This window comes from Marmota monax, unplaced genomic scaffold (assembly GCF_021218885.2).
Source record: "Marmota monax isolate L192 unplaced genomic scaffold, Marmota_monax_Labrador192_F-V1.1 WCK01_AAM20220418_F8-fsc00010, whole genome shotgun sequence".
In the NCBI taxonomy this organism is placed as follows: Eukaryota; Metazoa; Chordata; class Mammalia; order Rodentia; family Sciuridae; genus Marmota; species Marmota monax.
In genome coordinates, this window is record NW_026692321.1 from 4,697,829 (window position 1) to 4,716,446 (window position 18,618).

General features: G+C 40.5%; 1 protein-coding gene and 1 pseudogene across 1 annotated transcript in view; one reads left to right on the forward strand and one right to left on the reverse strand.

Annotated features, from left to right (window-relative positions):
* The window catches only part of Ywhaq (tyrosine 3-monooxygenase/tryptophan 5-monooxygenase activation protein theta), a 33,980-nt gene extending 15,711 nt beyond the window's left edge, over positions 1-18,269 (reverse strand). Inside the window, exons 1-2 of the mRNA XM_046441238.2 lie at positions 18,143-18,269; positions 17,384-17,754 (exon numbers count right to left, since the gene is read on the reverse strand). Of these exons, the coding sequence (XP_046297194.1) occupies positions 17,384-17,677 (294 nt within the window). The 5' untranslated portion in view covers positions 17,678-17,754; positions 18,143-18,269. The remainder of the gene's footprint in view (positions 1-17,383; positions 17,755-18,142) is intronic.
* LOC124090812 (purine nucleoside phosphorylase-like) lies at positions 8,111-8,855 on the forward strand (annotated as a pseudogene).
* Positions 18,270-18,618: the final 349 nt, after the last annotated feature.

Here is an 18,618-nt window from a genome sequence, read left to right on the forward strand (position 1 = left end):
CCTGAGCTCAATCCCTAGTACGTACCCCCCAAAAATGTGAAGACAACCTTTCAAACAAATGGCACTGGGAAAACTAGACAAACTGGATATCCATATGTAGAAGAATGAAATGAGATCTCTACCTTTCACCCTGTCCAAAAGTCAAATCCAAATGGATTAGAATTAGGAATTAGGGGGCTGGAGCTGGGGCTCAGTGGTAGAGCCCTTGCCTAGCACATGTGAGGCACTTGGTTTGATCCTCAGCACCACATTAAAAAATAATAATAATAATTAGGAACTAGACCAGAAACCATTCAACTATTAGAAGAACACATAGGCTCAACACTCCATCATATGGATGCAGGCACTGAAACAAGACCTCCAGAGCTTAAGAAATAAAAACCAAGAATCAATAAGTGGGATGCCATCAAATTGAAAAGCTTCTGCACAACAAAGGAAATGATTAAGAGAGTGAAGAGACATCCTACAGAATGGCAAGAAAATCTTGGCCTCTGACAGGGGATTAATATCCAGAATTAGATTTCAAAAACACACACACACACAAAAACCCAAATAGCCCAATCAACAAATGGTCAAAAGAATTTTTCAAAAGAAATACAAATGGCCAACAAACATATGAAAAAACATTCAACATCTCTAGTAATCAGAGAAACACAAATCAAAACCATCTCACTCCAGTTAGAATGGCAATCATCAAGAACACAATAATATCTCAGGTGAGGATGTGGGGGTGGGGTGGGGGAAGGTATAATCATACATTGTTGGTGGGACTGCAAATTAGTACTTTGGAAAGCAGTGTGAAGATTCCACAAAAATCTAGGATCGGACATACCATGTGACTCAGATGTCCCAGTCCTTGGTTATTTCTCCCAAAGAACTAAAATCAGCATACTAGAGTGATACAGCCATTTCAATATTTACAGCAGCACAATTCATAATAGCCAAATTATGAAATCAACCCAAATGTCCATCAGTAGGTGAACAGATAGAGAAAATGTTGTATATATACACAATGACATTTTACTCAGCCATAAAGAAGAATGAAATAAAGGCTTTGCTGGTAAATGGTTAAAATCATGTTAAGTGAAATAAATCAAGAGTCAGAAAAATCAACAGCCAAACATTTTTCTCTCATATGAAAAAGTTAGAGCAAAACAAGGGAAAGAAGATGGTGGGGGACAGAATAGGATATCATAAATATATAGGTAAGATCAGTAGAGTAGAAGAATGAGAAGTAGGGAAAAGGAAAGAAATATAAAATGAATTTAACAAAATAATGATATATACTTATATATGTACTAAAAAGAATTTCACCTTTATGTACATGTAGAAAATATCAAAAAATAAGTAAATAAGAAAGATCAATGAGATAGGAGGGAGAATATGAGAAGGAAGGAGAGGGAGGAAAGGGGATTGAAATCAAATTCCTTGTCAAAATGAATCCAAATACTATCAATAGTTATAATGCTCTAATTGAAAAAAAAAAAAACAATGAGTAGATCAGAAAAAACTATGAGAGTCATGGAAATAGAAAAGGGACAGGCACTGTAGGAGAAAGATCCAATACATGGCCTAGGAGAGTATGAATCCTGGTCAATGCACTGACAAATCCACCCCTACTCTAGAGACATCCGTCATTACACATCTGAGCAGCCATCCAATTGCTCTTGTTATCATGCCACATTCATTAAGCCAACTTTTTGATTATGACTTGATCCCTATTTATCTCCCTCCTGAAAGAAAACACACCAGTCATGCCAACAGAAGTAATGCAATCCTTGTGTTATTCCTTAACACAAGTTTTTTGTTTTATACAATCATCACATGAGCAATAATCAATATTGCACATCTATCCTTGAAAAATGGCTCCACCCTGATTAAAGCTAAAGGCCACACCAAGAATTGCAGCAAACTCAAAAGTGCTAATGTGGGAAATGTCACTCCCCATCCACATTTCCAGTTTTTCTGTAGTGCTACATGGCTGAGTATTCTTATGTTTTGAAATATATATATATATATATATATATATATATATATATATATATATATATATATATATATATATATATACACACACACACACTAGATTGCAATATGCCCTGAGGAGAAATAAACCAAACCATTTCTATACGTCTCTTAATTATTCTACTTCCATCTTATTTTCCAATCACCCAAGCTCATCAGCACTGCCTTGGACTTTTCACTTTGCATTTCACATTCCACCAGCTTTCATGTCCTACTGATTCTATTTCCCTAAAAGTATTTTCCCCCCATCTCTTCAGTGACATTCCTCCTCCCTCACCTTGGCGCTAGAGATTGGACCCCAGGGCCTTTTACATATAAAGTATGCACTGCCACCGAGTTATACCCTGAGCCTGCATTCCTAGTACTATTACTCAAGTTAATCATATCACTTCACCTCAACTAATCCAATAACCTAACTGACCTGCCAGGTTTTAAGGCTGACCTTTCTCTAATACATTTTGTACCCTGCAGATACATTAACCTTAAATTCCATTTTGGGTATATTCTTTCCCTACTCAAAAACCCCAAAGGCCTATCAAAGAAAAAACTTCTCATTCAAGTCCTATAGACCTCAACCTAGAGCTTCTAGGTAATGTAAATAGTAAGAGATACTGATTCAATCATCACAGAAACAGGGTGAGAAATGCATTTTCCCCAATGTACTACAAAAATATAGTTATTCTATTTGTTACACAAAAGGGGTTATATAAAAGGAATTGGAAAGCATTGTCCTAATTTAATCAACCTTATTTCTATTATTATCATTCCTGCACCAGCAGAAGGAGTATGGAGTGACAATAAGGTACCTCCCAAATACTGAATTGGCCTCCCCAAAAGCCAAACATTAAGCATTCTTTATGTTGGATACTAGAAATACACAGGTAAAAAGTAAAAAGAAATTTTCTTTTCTTTTTTTTGGGGGGGGGGGGATTGAATCCAGGGCCTTATCCATACGAGGCAAGTATTCTACCAACTGAGCTATATCCCCAGCTCAAAAAGTGAAAAGAAAAAGCAAAATACTGGCAGTATCTCCAGCACTATGCAGAAGAGGATAATTAGGTCTGTGAACAGTCTTCCATAGTGAAACAGTTATGCTGATGCTGCATACAGTAGTGCTGGAGTACCCAGCCCTTATGATCATCCAACTACAGCTTCTTATGCTCACCAAGCAATCTTCTGACACTAACTTGGATCTTCCTGCCAATTTCCCTGTAAGTGTTGGGCCCATTAACACATGCCTATAATTCCAGCAACTGGAAAGGCTGAGATAGGAGGACTACAAATTCAAGGCCAGCCTCGATAACTTAGTAAGACCTTGTCTAAAAATAAAAATTTAAGAAGGGCTAGGGATATAGCTCAAAGGCTCCTGTGTTCAACCCCCAGTACCACAGGAAAAGAAAGGTGGGGGTTGATGGGAGTTCTGGAGATGTGGTTCAGTGGTATAACAGAAAGATCCTGGATTCAATACCAAGTACTTCAAAATAAATAAAATAATGGCCTACAAGCAATAAAACATGTTTAAATAATGACTCACTCTCTGCCTGACTTTTTTTTTTTTTTTAAAGAGAGAGAGGGGAGAGAGAGAGAGAGAGAGAGAGAGAATTTTAATATTTATTTTTTAGTTTTCGGCGAACACAACATCTTTGTTTGTATGTGGTGCTGAGGATCGAACCCGGGCCGCACGCATGCCAGGCGAGCGCGCTACCACTTGAGCCACATCCCCACCCCTCTGCCTGACTTCTAATCCTCGTAGCTCCCCTCTAGATGTACCAACTAATTTAGAGGTCAAAGGCTAAGGAGACAAACCTTAGACCATAAATGTATACTACTATAATAACCTGTCCAGCACCCCTACCCTACAAACACTTCTTCCTTATCCTAATTTAAATGAGGTAAATTCCTAAAAAATATAATATCCAACTTATATTTATTAAAATTCATGCAACTCTGGAGTATTCATTAATGTAAATATGCTTTTCAGGAAAGAAAGCTGAGTAACATCAGTAAAAATCACACTATAAAAAAGGCATTAAAAAAATTTTTTTTGGTGGGTACTAGGGATTGAACCCAGGACCACATGCATACTAAGCAAAAGCTCTACCACTGGAGCTACACACTCAGCTCTTTTTTTTTTTAAAAAATATTTATTTATTTATTTATTTTAGTTTTCGGCGGACACAACATCTTTGTTTGTATGTGGTGCTGAGGATTGAACCCGGGCCACACACATGCCAGGCGAGCGCGCTACCGCTTGAGCCACATCCCCTGCCCCACACACTCAGCTCTTTTAATTAAAAAAAAAAAAAAAAAAAAAAAAAAAAAAATTTTTTTTTTGATATTAGGGCTTTAACCCAGGGGTGGATTCACCAATGAGCTACATCAACAGATCTTTGCTAAATTGCTGAAGCTGGCCTTGAACTTGTATTTCTCCTGCTTCAGTCTCCAGAGTTGCTGGGATTACAGGTGTGCACCATATCATGTCTGGTTTGGGGTCTGATTCTAACAGTATCAAAAAAAGACCAAACATCAGCTAGAATACTTCTTAAAATAATGTCATGAGGCCGGGCATGGTGGCTCACACCTATAATCCCAGCAGGCTAAGGCAGAAGGATTGCAAGTTCAAGGCCAGCCTCGGCAACTTAAGTGAGGCCCTAAGCAATTTTGAGATCCTGTCTCAAAAATGTAAAGGGTACGGGATGTGGCTCAGTGGTTAAGCTGGGTTCAAGTCCCAGTACCTCCCCCCAAAAGTCATGAATTAATATAAGTTGTCCTGATGTCAAGGAATTTATATACTCTTTAGACCTAAGTGGTATTTGCAGTGAAATTTACAGTGAAAGCAAAAATAAACAAAATGGAAATTGTGGGCAAATTTGAATGAAAACCTACAGGCTAAGAGACAAAGGGAGGAGGAAGAAGAAGGTAAAGAGAATCCAACATTTTGTATGACAAGAAAGAACTTAAGACTTGTCTGCCCCAAATAAAATTCCTAAATCCTTTTTCCTGGTCCATAAGATCCCTAGCCACCTCTATTCCATGACACAGACAAAATTTACGATAATATTGCCATCAGCCTAGTATCTCTACAGCACAGTAGTGTCTTATGGAGGACTGGACAGCCTTTTATGAGCTTGGTGCATTCTACTGCCCCCAAACAATCAGCCACCTAAAAGAAAAAAGAAATAAGAAAAAGAAAAACAATAAAGAGCTGAGCGTGGCGTACTCCTGCAATTCCAGTGACTCAGGAGGCCGAGGAAGAAGCAAGTTTGAGGCTAGCCTCAGCAACTTAACGAGATCTTGTATTAAAATAAAGAAAAATAAAAAGGGCTTGGAGATGTGGCTCAGAGATTAATGCCCCTGGGTTCAATCTCCCATGCCAAAAAAAAAAAAAAGAACCTCAAAACCACCCATAAACCAAAACAAGATAAACCAAATAAAACCAGTATACCATATTTGATTCCTTACTGCTTACTGCCTCTATTTATCAGCTTTCTTACAGGGCACAAAAGGAAGAAAAGGATCAAGAGAAATCAAACTTAATGGATTACTGACTATCTTCAACTAATTACTGGGCATAACAGTAAAAAAAAAAAAGACCTTAGAAAATAAAAACAATGCTTACTAGTACATGGGCGGGAGGGAGATGAAATCCTCATCATTCTTTTTTTTAAAAAAATATTTATTTTTAAATATCCAAAGACATTAGACACAATATCTCTGTTTTTATGTGGTGCTGAGGACTGAACCCAGGGCCCCGCTTGCTAGGTGAGAGCACTACCACTGAGCCACAACGCCACCCCAGAAATCCTTATTCTTATATTTACAGTTTACCACAAATACTAATCTGAATCGGGTGCAATTTATTTTGGAGAAAGGCACAAGAGGAATGTACAACACTGATAAACTCCAGACAATATACAACTGGGTCTCATTACAGACTTGGTGAAAAGGAAAATATTACATAAATGTATTCACCCAGGTTTATGGAGGGGAAAGCAAAGAAAAGAAAATATACCAGGCATGCTGATGCACTCCTGTAATGCCAGCTACTTGGAGGCTGAGGCAGGAGGACTGCCAAATTTCAAGGCCAGCTTGGGAAACTCAGAGAAGCCCTGGCTCAGAAAAAATAAATAAATAAATAAATAAATAAAAGAGAGAAATTTTGGAGATGTACCTTAGTAATCCTCAGTACTTCCCCTTTCCAAAAGAAAAAAAAGGATAAAGGGCATTATATAAGAAAGATCCACAGGTGGTTCCATGTGGCTGGAGCACAGAGTCAATGAAGAAAAAGGCTGTTAGGTTTCAGGTCATGTTAAAGAACCTGGACTTCCCTTTATTGGTGATATCTGTGCTATTACATCCCCTAGGACTTATCAACAACACTAGCACATATTAAAACAGATGGAGGGAGCACTCTGGGGGAAAAGCATGTACCACCAGAGTGCAAGTGCTTCCCTATCGCCACCAAGGAGAATTCAGAAAAAGGCAAGATGATCGTGGAAGAATGGGGTCTATAAGGGAAGGCTCTACAACAAAAGGCACCTTCTCTATTCTAGAAAAGGTGGATCTGAGTTCCACAGCTCACTAGCTGGTTGTCAGTCTGGGCTTGGGAAGGGAGGATGAGGAATGACTGACTATTAATGGATACAAGATTCTTTTTGTGGTAATGAAAATGTTTTGGAATTAGTAGTGGTGGCTGCAAAACTTTAAAAATAAATTAAAAGCCACTTAACACTTAGCACTTATGGTATTTGAATTATACGTGGTTAAAACAAACAAAAAAAGAACTAGCGGGGCATTGTAACACAAGGATCACAAGTTCAAAGCCAACCTCGGCAACTCAGTGAGACCCAGTCTCAAACTTAAAAGGCTGGGGATGTGGCTTAGTGGTGAAGCACCCATGGATTTAATCCCCAGTAATAAACAAAACAAAAAAAACCATGAACAAGTTATTAAATAAAGACAACTAAGCCAAACTATTTTATAAACTTTTCTTTAAAACTATAGAGGAAGGTGATTCAATTATTTTTTTAAGTTCCTCAGAGGAATGAATTTCCTTCAGAAAAATTCATTGTGTGGTAACCATTACAAAGAATTTTAAATGGTGCTACAATTTTTAGTGTTGTTTTATTTTTGAAAATATTAAAAAAACACTAACAAAAAAAGCACACAAGACAAAAATGATTCAACAGTATTTACAAAAAAGTTCAGGGCTCTTATGGATAATTTGTGACCATCATTCATTCCCTTAATCCTATTTTCTTCATAAATTCTCTAATCATAAATTCTACCACCACAGGAAAAAGTACTGTATCTTATCAAAAATATCAGAGGGCTGGTACTCACAACCCTAGTAGGTCCATCAGACTCAACAGATTTGGCAGTTGAATCTGCTGCTCTGATATGCTGATAATGAATTAAAAGGAAACTAGTTGTAATCTGGCTGAAATATTGTTTTATAAACATCTATAAGACCATTCACATTAAAAGCAGAGTTCAGAAACCTGCCTTGAGCAAAAATAAATCACTGCTGGGCAACTTAGCAAGGAAGGCCCTCTGAAGTCCTTCGGGGCCTGCTGAACCTGTCTGTGTGCTCCCCCAGGACCAAGACCTCTTCAGTTCAGCACCTTGATGGTGAAGCCCAATGGCAAGAAGCCAGAGCTAGAGCTAAACTCGGACCTTGAGGCCTAGCTGCAGGAACTCAACATCATAGCAGCCAAGGAGAACTAAGTTGGAGATAGCCAGAAAGATGTAACTTTTGTTCCAGGTCCTCAAATGAAATCTTTCCAGAAAATCCAAGTCCAGCTAGTGCATGAATTGGAGAAAAAGTTCAGCGAGAAGCATGTAGTCTTTACTCGGACTACAGAGAGTTCTGTCTAAGCCAACTAGAGAGGTCACACCAAAAAAAAAAAGAAGCATCCCAGGAACTGACAACTGCACACGATTCTTGAGAAACCAGTCTTTCCAAGTGAAATTGTATACAAGAAGAGATCTGCAGAAAAACGTGGCAGCTGCTCATAAAAGTTCATCTGCACAAGGTACAGCAGAACGTGAAAGATTATCAGAATGGTTTCTCTCTTGACCTCAACTAGCAGTGATCCGTGGATCTGGGTTAGAAGCTCTGACAGATTCAACCAGGCCTAGGTCTTTGATAATAGTGAGATAAACAGCGCCAGGTCACGCTGGCAGACTGGTGTTTGGGTTCCTGAACAACAATGCATGTGATGAAGCAGGACAGGTTCCACATGTATGAAGGACACCCACTCTGGAAGGTGACACTCCCTGTGAGGGTCTTCTGGCTTCCAGGTGTGGACACGTTGGCAGTCACATGCAGCTGAAGGACTCAACCTCAAGTTTGAGGTTGGAGATATCTTGCTGATCCACAATCACATTAAACTAACTGGCCTCTGTGGCCAGAACCCTCTCAAAAGGCTTAATGACCAAAGATTTGGAGTTCATTTTTCTGCCATGTCTGATGCTTACAACTAGAATACGAGGCAGAAGGCTCTCAGTACCTAGAAACAAATAGGGGAGCTACGTGAAAGTACCTACATGTTGGTGGCAGGCCCCAATTTTGAGACTGTGGCAGAATGTCATCTGCTGCAGAAGCATGGTGAGTGGATGCTGCTGGCATGAGCACAGTACCAGAAGTTACAGTTGCACAGCACTGTGGACTTTGGTTTCTCGCTCATCATTAATAAGGTTAACGTAGATTATGAAAACCTAGAGAAGGCCAATCACAAGGAATATTAGAGGCTGGGAAACAAGCTGCACAGAAACTGTTTGTCTCCATTTTTGTGGCCAGTATTCTACCCGCTGGCCATACCAGTTGACCAACACTGGTCTGGCTCCTAATGGGATCCAAGTAGTTACTACATACTTTGGCCCTGAGCTAGGGTCATGTGCCCTACTCTTATGTAGTAACAGAAAGGAAAGGAGCAGATCCTTATCTTTCACCTTCCCCACTTTCTCCTACCAGACCCTTCCAGTACCAGGTCCTCTTGCTTAGTTGTCTTCCCAAAGTAGTTTACTTTCACTTCTATTCTGTAAGAGCTGGAACCCATATTCTATCATACCTAGGGATGGATATGCTTGTGGTATGATGTAGTTTTTTAAAGTTCACAACTTTATTTAATACTATTATCATGTTTTAAGAATAAGGAGAGACGAAATTCTTTTAAAAATGGTGTGTAGTTGGGAATGTAAAGCAATGCTACTATTCTAATTTTGTTGTTATTCTTTTTTTAGAAAAATTAATTCTACTCACACGAGGTACCTACAGCAGTCAAATTCATAAAGCAAAAAGAAGAATGGTGATTGGCAGAGGTTGAGGATGAAGAATAGAATGTTTAATGGGGTCTAGAGTTGGAGATAAGAAAGTTCTGCTGATAGATGGGTTGCAGACAGTATGAATGTAGTTAATGCCACAGAATGGTACACTTAAAATAGTAAATTTTGGGGCTGGGGATGTGGCTCAAGCAGTAGCGCACTCGCCTGGCATGCGTGCGGCCCGGGTTCGATCCTCAGCACCACATACAGACAAAGATGTTGTGTCCGCTGAAAACTAAAATAAATAAATAAATATTTAAAAATTCAAAAAAAAAAAAAAAAAAAAAATAGTAAATTTTATTTTGTATGTTTTATAATTTAAAAATATTAACTTCTAATGGGTTTATTTTTCTGAACGAGTGAGTCAGTAATTATCTCAAATGACTTATAGAAACTTTAAATTTATAATCATGTAAAATTTCCGTACATTTAATCTATATAAACAAAACTTTTAAGGGCCATGATATTTTTTAAAAATATATATTGTTTTAGTTGTAGATGGATACAATATCATTATTTTATTTATGTGGTGCTGAGGATTGAACCCAGTGGCTCACACGTGGTAGGAAAGTGCTTTACCACTGAGCCATAGCCTCAGCCCCAAGGGCCACGATTTTTTAAGTTGTACAAAGGAGTCCTGAGACCAAGTGTGTGAACCACAGCCCTAGAATATGGTCCATTATGGAAGTCAGCAACTTGTAATTCTGTCAGTCTAACACTCATCACCAAATGCAAGTTTATCAACCACACCTTGTAAGTGGATATCTCACCTTTCTGTACATTCTCATATCTTGAGGACAAAACAAAGGCTGCAGTACTTGTTTCTGTTGGTGGTTGTAGATATACCCAGTCAGTGATGTGGAGTATCATACCTCAATACATAGCAACCAACACTTTCAGTGGATACTCATGTATCCTCCACCTAGATCCTATCATTAACCTTCTACATTTACATACAACACAATGCACAACCTAGATGTACAGTGGGATGCTGAGAGATGCATGTACTTGTGTAACCAAAACCCGTAACAAAGAATCATAAACATCCGAGAAAGTTTTCCCCAGTCCCTTCCTAGTCAACCACGTGCCTCTTCCCCAGAGGCCACTAGTCTTCTCTTGAATCATATAAAATTTGTTTATTCTAAAATTTCATATACATAGAATCACACACTAAGTAATTTTTCATGCAGTTTCTTTCACTTTCCATGTTTTTGAAATTCACTCATACTGTAACATTTTCAGTAGTTCATTTCTTTATCACTAAGTAGTATTCCATTTATTAACATGCCAGTATCTATCCATTTTCCTATTATTGGAATGTTTCAGTTTTCTGCTCTTAGAATACAGCTGCTATGGAGATTATATATATATATATACTGGGGATTGAATCAAGGAGTGCCTAACCACTGAGACACATCCCCAGCCCCCCTTTTTAATATTTTATTAGAGACAAGGTCTTGCTGAGTTGCTAAGTGCCTCACTAAGTTGCTGAGACTGGGTTTGAACTAGTGACATGCCTGCCTCAGCCTTCTAAGCCGCTGGGATTACAGGTGCACATTACAGGTGCCATTGCACCTGGCTGGATATTCTTGAACAGGCCTTTTTCTAGACTTATGTGTTCATCTATCTTATGTAAACATCTAGGGGAGGGAACCCACCTCTTTTATTATAGTAAAGCTTAAAAATATAGAAAGAGAGAATAATACAAAGAATTCCCACTTCATCCCTACCTCTCATTATTCTGAAGTGATAGATAAAACTCAACAGTGCCAACTCAAAGATATTTTCTGTTGTCACTTTGCTAAATGTAAAAACTGATCTTAATGATAAATATCATAAAAGAACATCATACATAATCAAGATTTTCCCAACTGGTAAACACTATGAACTAACAAATCCCATGCTATGGTATCATTTTTTAAAATTATTAACTGTCACTTTATTTCTACTACAAAATTATGGTATCATTTTATAAGTGGAACTACATGAGGTGAAAGTTAGTTGTGATAACTAGCCCTCTGTGAGAAACAAGGTAGTCCTCATTACATCGGATGCTAAACATGGAGGTAACAGTTTGATGCTTCCGGTAACTAGATTTTTGTTATCCTTACTACCTACCTGTGCTTGAGAAGGGGTAAAGAGAAATGACCATTCTCAACTACTGCTGCTGACAGTGTAAACTCACAATCTTTTCAGAGGGCTTTTTAGGGAAATGCCAACCTTTTAATATGGAAATTTCACTGAGAATTTTACAAGTAAATCCTAACATAAAGCATGCAAAAAGGATGTTGTTCCCAGTGTTGCTTATAATGGAGAAAGTTGTTTAAAACCTAAATTTCAATAGAGTATTAGTAATTTAGTAAAATTATAGAACATGCAAATAAACAGACCACAGGGTTAAATGTGTAGACCACATATGCCACACTATTAGTGGGTGTTATGAAGGGAGCAGAATAGTTGCAGTTCATTAATTTTCCTAAAAAGATTTCAGTTGGTCTTTTCTCTCTGTGCCAAGTTTTTTTCTTTTTTTGGTACGGGGGACTGAACCCCAGGGGCACTTAACCACTAAGCGACATCCCAGTCCTCTTTTTTAATTTTATTTAGAGATAGGGTCTCACTGAGTTGCTTTGGGCCTTGCTAAGTTGCTAAGGCTGGTTTTGAACTTGTGATCCTCCTACCTCTCAGCCTCACAAGCTGCTGGGCCAAGTTTTTAAAAGAACAAGTTTCAGGGCTTTCAGAGGTACTCATCAAGTGGCACTTGGAAAATATAGGACTCACTAAGTATATTTCAGCAAGGTGAACTATAGATACCCGCACACAGTATTGACAAGGGAGAAAGTAACAAGTCTAGACAAATATAGTTCAGGTAAGATGCCAATACATTAATAGAACCCCAAGGGACAGGCACGCATTCAGTACAACTTATTAGAGTTCATTTTAACCCAATTGCTTCTCAATTTTGGTATTTATTGGCATTGGGGGAGATAACTCTTGGGGCAGCGTGTATGTGTGTGTGCGCGGGGGGGGGGGGGGGGGGGGGGAGGATATCTTGTGCCTTTTATGATGCTTAGCAGCATTCAGGCCTCTACCCACAAAATGTCAGTAGCACACAGCATTCTTCTCACTTCAACCAAAAAATGTCTACAGATGTGGCAAAAAGTTTCCTAGGGGAAGGAGAGTGGGCAAAATATCATGATTGAGAAATACTGATCTAGGCTTACACTTAGAATATTCCATTCTACTTTACTTTCTGTTCCAGTTTTGGTGCCAGGACCTCCAGCATGCTAGGAAAGTGCTCTACCACTGAGTTATTTCCCCAGAACTTTTTATTTTATTTTGAGACAGGGTCTCACAAAGTTGCCCTGCCCGGGCTGTTCTCGATCATATAGCCCTTCTGCCTCACTATCCCAAGTAGCTGGGGTTTCACCACACCCACCTCGTTTTACTTTTTATTAAAAAACAAACAAAAACCACACACAACTCTCAGCTTCAAATAAGCTTACAATCTAAGGGTAACACACCCAAAAGCCTTTTAAAAGCTTTTAAATCTTATTGCAATATCCTTATAAATAAATAAGGAAGTCCTCAGTATTATAGAGACTGAGCATTTAGTCCAAAGATCTATCTTTCTTTCCTCCTAAGTTATAAACCTTAATGTTTTCTATTTATTGAAAAACATAAATTACCCCCCAAGACTCATACTGTAGTCTTAAGTCAGCTACCATGTACCTTAAAGGGTTGCTTTGTTTTATTTCATTTCATCTGGGATCACACTTAGATTCAAATACTTTACTACTTACTACTTACTAGCTTGACCAAGGTACTAACTTCCTTATGCCTCTCAGTTCCCTCAGTTTAAAAATAGTAATACTTATCAGTCTAATTCTGGAAGCAGAATAAGTATGTACAGTGCATAAAAAAATGTGCAGTAGGTAGTAAATGCCCAATATACATTAATTATTAGCTATTATTCTAACTACAACCCTATAAAGACAGGCATCACTATCACCAATTTAAGAAGAAAAGAAAGGCTGAGAGATGAAGAAACTTGCCAGTACTCACCAAACTGTAAGGTGATGTACAAATAATTTAAAAAACTGATTCCAGACCTCACACTTTTCCCATTATGCCAACAAAATCACATTAAAATTTAACTACACCACATCAATCTCACTCCAAAATAATGACCAGCATAGGAGTCACATTTTCATTAAAAGAGATTAATTTAATTTCGAACACAACTAAATTTAAACAAATTACTAAAATAAGGTTACAGAGCTGTTACACAACCACACAGACTTTTAAGAAATTCTCTATATGCTATTTTAAGTGATTCTAATTAAAAAAAAAAAGAGAGAGAAAATTCAATTTTTGAAACTGCATTATACTGAAGCAGACTACTGAAATTAGTCTATAGGAGAGGACAATACAGTGATGTTTGAGACAAAAACTATATCTTGTATATACACTAAAAGTCTGGTTCTTATTCTCAGGTCATGAACTTTGTAAATGTTAGATTTTGTTCCACAGGGGCTTTATGAAACCTTTGATTTCTCTGATCTGCCCTTACTTCACATCCAAGTTCTTAACAATTCCCAACATTAAGATCACTAATGACTTCTGCATTACTTCCTTCTGAAATCATTTCACTAGTCACTAGTTTTTCAATATTTCATTTATCCTTGACATGTTCTTCAACTTGGACTTTACTATAGGTAGAAAGTCAGGAGTACAGGTAGAATGACCAGGTCTATTTAACTTTACCTAGCCCCCAAATATAAGGATTGGAAAAGATCTAGATATTCTATCCCAATCCTGGTGAACAAATGACAGTAACAGAGATAACCTGATAATTTCTCTCAGATCTCCACTAAGAACCTGGTTTTAGCCACTCTGACCCTCTTAATTTCCTCTGCTCTTTATAGTACTCATCTGTTTTTAATATTTTTTTTCTGATTTCACAGTTCATTAATAACCTTCTCAATATAGTGATTATTAAATGGGCTGAGGGTTGTACACATTGTGCATTTTGAATAAATGATCAAAAGAATTTCCACCTCCAACTTACTCTATGAAAAGAAGAGGCTCAGAATCTCTGCTATTCTGGATCAAAAATGTAGCTGGTTCCTTCATGTTACTCTTTATCTAATCTTCTACAACCATGTCAGTCTCACCTACTTCCTTCACACCAAATTCTCCTTCCTATTCACCAAAGGAATAAAGAAAATCCCATTTCAGCATGCACATTCAGAAACTTTAGGCTTCACTCTTCTTTCCTCATTATTTCAACAGATTCTGTCAAATTCTTAAAAAAAGCATTAAGGCTGGAGATGTAGCTCAGTGGTACAGCACTTGCCTAGCATGAGCAAGGCCAAGTTTGGTCCCCAGCACTGCAAACAAATAAATACAGAAATTGCTATCAATCTTAAGACTCTTGTTCATTTGTCTATCACTTCCTTGTCTGTGAGATCCAATAATAGGCCATGAATTCTTGATGCTGCCACATGTACACCATTCAGGAAATCTTTAACATCTCCCCTCTGCCAGTTAAATGAGGAAAACCTCACTTTAACCTTCTCTTATAAATTATGGTTCCTACTCTCCTCTCTGTTTTTTTTCTGCCATGTTCTTCAGACCCTACTCCAGTCACAATGAAAGCCTTCCCTTGAACAAGCACCATGGTGAATATTCCTTCTGCCTAGAATATTTACAGCCCTTCCCAAGCCTCTTCCCTCAATGCTTACCCCAAAGCCACTTCAATGCTTACCCCAAAGCCACTATCTCTGTGAAGCTTTTTCTGAGGTTTCTGTTTTCTTTACACTTTACACAGCATTTTGTTTAGAACCATTTTATGGGAATTATCCTATATAATTCACATTCATGCATTTTTCATATGCAAAAATCTAGGGTTCTCTGCTTTGTTCTTCCCTACACTGCCTGGTACAATGCCTTTCACACAGTGAGCTCTCACATATAGTTGTCAACCTGAAGATGTGCTTTTCTGTGATTTTTTAAATAGGTTGGCCATCAAACCAAAATAAGTTTCATAAGCCATTTTACTAAGAATATATTTAATTTATGCATCAGTGTCTCAGATTAATCAAGTTAACCTCTTCTATTTCCTCTTGGTATTTAAAAAAATAAATAAATAAAAAAACCTGTCCTAATTTCAGAGGTTCTCTTATTAAAATGATCTTCATGAAAGGTCTATTCTAATATACCTGGTCCCTCAAACAACATAATGAAGCAAAACTCTCCACCACTGACTTAGGCCATCATAAAAACCAAAATTTATAAGAGCCACAAAATAAAAGGAATATCCCTTTGGCTCAGAGTAAACTTGCTAGCAAACAGGGAAACTATAATTCTGTATCACACAGGGTAACTAACAAATCTCAAACTAATAATAGAAAAGCAACTGAACTACGCTTTTGAGAATGTTCAAAAGCAATACATACCTAGAAATCACTGTCAGTATAAGAGATTCTTGAGATTTCTCTTGACAATAGATAATGCTGTCAATAACTAATGCCATTGAGGTCTCATCATCTTCAAGATCACAAATTTCTTGAATAAAAGCAATTTGGATAGAAGAGCTTTTAAAAGTGCCTCCTCAGCAGGGCGCCATCGCCCCACCTGTAATCCCAGCAGTTTGGGAGGCTGAGGCAGGATGACTGCAAGTTCAAAGCCAGCCTCAGCAATGGTGAGGTTGCTAAGCAACTCAGCAAGGCCCTGCCTCTAAAATACAAAATAGGGCCGGGGATGTGGCTCAGTGGTTGAGTGCCCAAGTTCAATGAGGAAAGTCCCTCCCCTATGCCAAGCCAGGACTGAAGCTAAATCTTGCCTTCACATAGCAAATAATCTAAATAAAGTTTTCTCCACTTTAGTACACTCTCTGCATTGCCTTTTTGCCCCTTTGCCAGCTATTTCCATCAGCCATGATTAGGTTTGGGTCACCTATATCTGTCTTAGAAAAACAGGTAGATTAAAGAAGTTTTTTTACAAGGTGAAGAAAAGCACCAGTCTGATTTGATGAAGGAGAGAAGGTTGGGAAAAAAATTTTTTTCTATTCCCTTTTAAAAAACACCAATCTAGCATGCTTGTCTTTCAAAGCCCACCTAAAATACAATTGGAATAAACATTAAAAAATCAATAGGTGTCTTGTAAAGGTGGCATTTCAAGAAAGACCAGTTTTGTATAAGGTATTTCATACTGTATTCATAGAAGTAACCGATGATTAAAACATTTAACTTATATTACAGAATGGAGTGCTGGCAAATTTTAAAAACTTAAATGACTGATCAAAAGATCTGTGCAATGACAAAGCTAAAAATATATAATAAGGGTGAATCACAGCAGCCACCTACTCCACCCAACAGTTACCCTGGCTAAGACTGGTCAGTTCAAAACCTGGAAAGCTTTCCTTGCCTGTTCCACACCAGAAATGAATTCATTTCAATACATTAGAGAAATGTCATTAAATACTGAAAGTGGCCAGGACATTTTGCTCTTTATACCTGGCTGTGCCCTTTCCACATTTACGCTCCCCCCACCTCCATTCTTAGTAGGAGAGAAGCTCAACAGATACTCTTACTGGAAAAATGAGCTATCTGCTTAGATTTTCTTTCCATCGCTAGGTTTGAGAGGAAAACCTACTGGAGTCTTTATCAAAAAGATCCCGGGGCCTTCGTTCAACTATCTGAAGGCTGCTGACGATCAAATACATCTAAAGGACTCACAGATCCCAGGAGCAGTCTCCCCCGAAAAGTCAAAGCCGACTCTCAGTCTGTGCAGAACTACTCGACGGCTCAAAGTTTTGGCAACCGGGCACCTGGGAAAAGACTTACCTGGAAAGGACTTCGTGAGTCCAAGCACTGAAATAACCTACCAAGGTGGCCAGGGCTCTCCTTCGCAAGCCCGGGACAAGGCGGACTCGGGCACCCGGTGCCCACGAAACCCTCAGCCAAGAGCCTCACACAAAAGGCGTCCCGGCTCCCGCCGCCCCTTCTGGGCGCCGAGCAGCGCGACTCACCAGGACCGTGGTGCAGATGGACCTCAGCTCCGACTCCACTTTCTCCCGATAGTCCTTAATCAGCTGCAACTTCTTGTCGGAGGTGTCGGTCTTCTGCTCGATGCTCGAGATGACCCTCCAGGCGGACCTGCGGCCCCCGACCACGTTCTTGTAGGCCACCGAGAGCAGGTTGCGCTCCTCGTTGGACAGCTCGGCGCCCTGCTCGGTCACGGCCTTCATGCAGGTGGCCATGTCGTCGTAGCGCTCGGCCTGCTCGGCCAGCTTGGCCTTCTGGATCAGCTCGGTCTTCTCCATGGCGCGGGGGCCGAGGCCGGGGGCGAGGCGAGCGAGGGCGAGCGCCGACCCTGATCGGGAGTCCTCCTCCTCGAGAGCTGCGAGGGGCGGGGCGGCGCCGGCGGGGACAAAAAGGAGGGAGGGGAGCGCGTCAGACAATGCGGCCCGCCGCCGCCGCCCGCTTTGTCTCCCGCACACGCGGCCCGCTTGAATTTCCCTCGCCCCCGCCCGCCCATGCCGGGCGTCCGGGAGCCCGAGGGCCGCGCGGGAGGAGGCGGAGGCCGGCGCGCGGACCCGGCGCGAACCGCGGCTGCCACCCCCGCCCGGACGGCCCAAAATGGAAGCGGCCGTTGGCCCCGCACCTTCCCGCCGGGAGCGAACCCCGAGGCGAGCGGCGGGCGCCGGCTGCTCCCGAGTGCTGCGCCCCTGCCCAGTCCTCAGGCCCTGAGCGGCCAGAGGATGCCCGCGGCCACCCCTAACGCTCACCTTCTCGTCTCCGCGGCCGCGACGCGAGTCCCACCACTTTGATCTGCTTTTGGCTTTAGCAGGGGACCCTCCCGTCTCAGCCTAGCCCGGAGCCGAGGCACAGGCTACCGTCCAATGGAGTGCCGCGACTCCCCGGGAGTCCCACCTCCCGCCCCGTCCTTGACCAATGAGGACCGAGCGCGCGGAAGGGGGCGCCAGGGGCGGGGCGGGAGGGGAAGCGGAGGCTAGGAGGGTGGGTCGGCCTGGGCAAGTTGGGTTGGCCGGCAGGCTGCGGCTTCGGCCACGGGGTTTCCTCCAATTAGATCCAGGGTAAAAGGACGTCACTGTTGCCATGGCGATGCTGTTACCAACTCCCCTCATCCTCCCCGCCATCCCGGCACTTCTGGGTGCGGCAAGAGACCCAGAGGCGCACACCACCTCCGCGGCGTCCGCCGCGTCTCCTGATGTGGGGGCCACTGCAGATAGTGCGCGGCAGC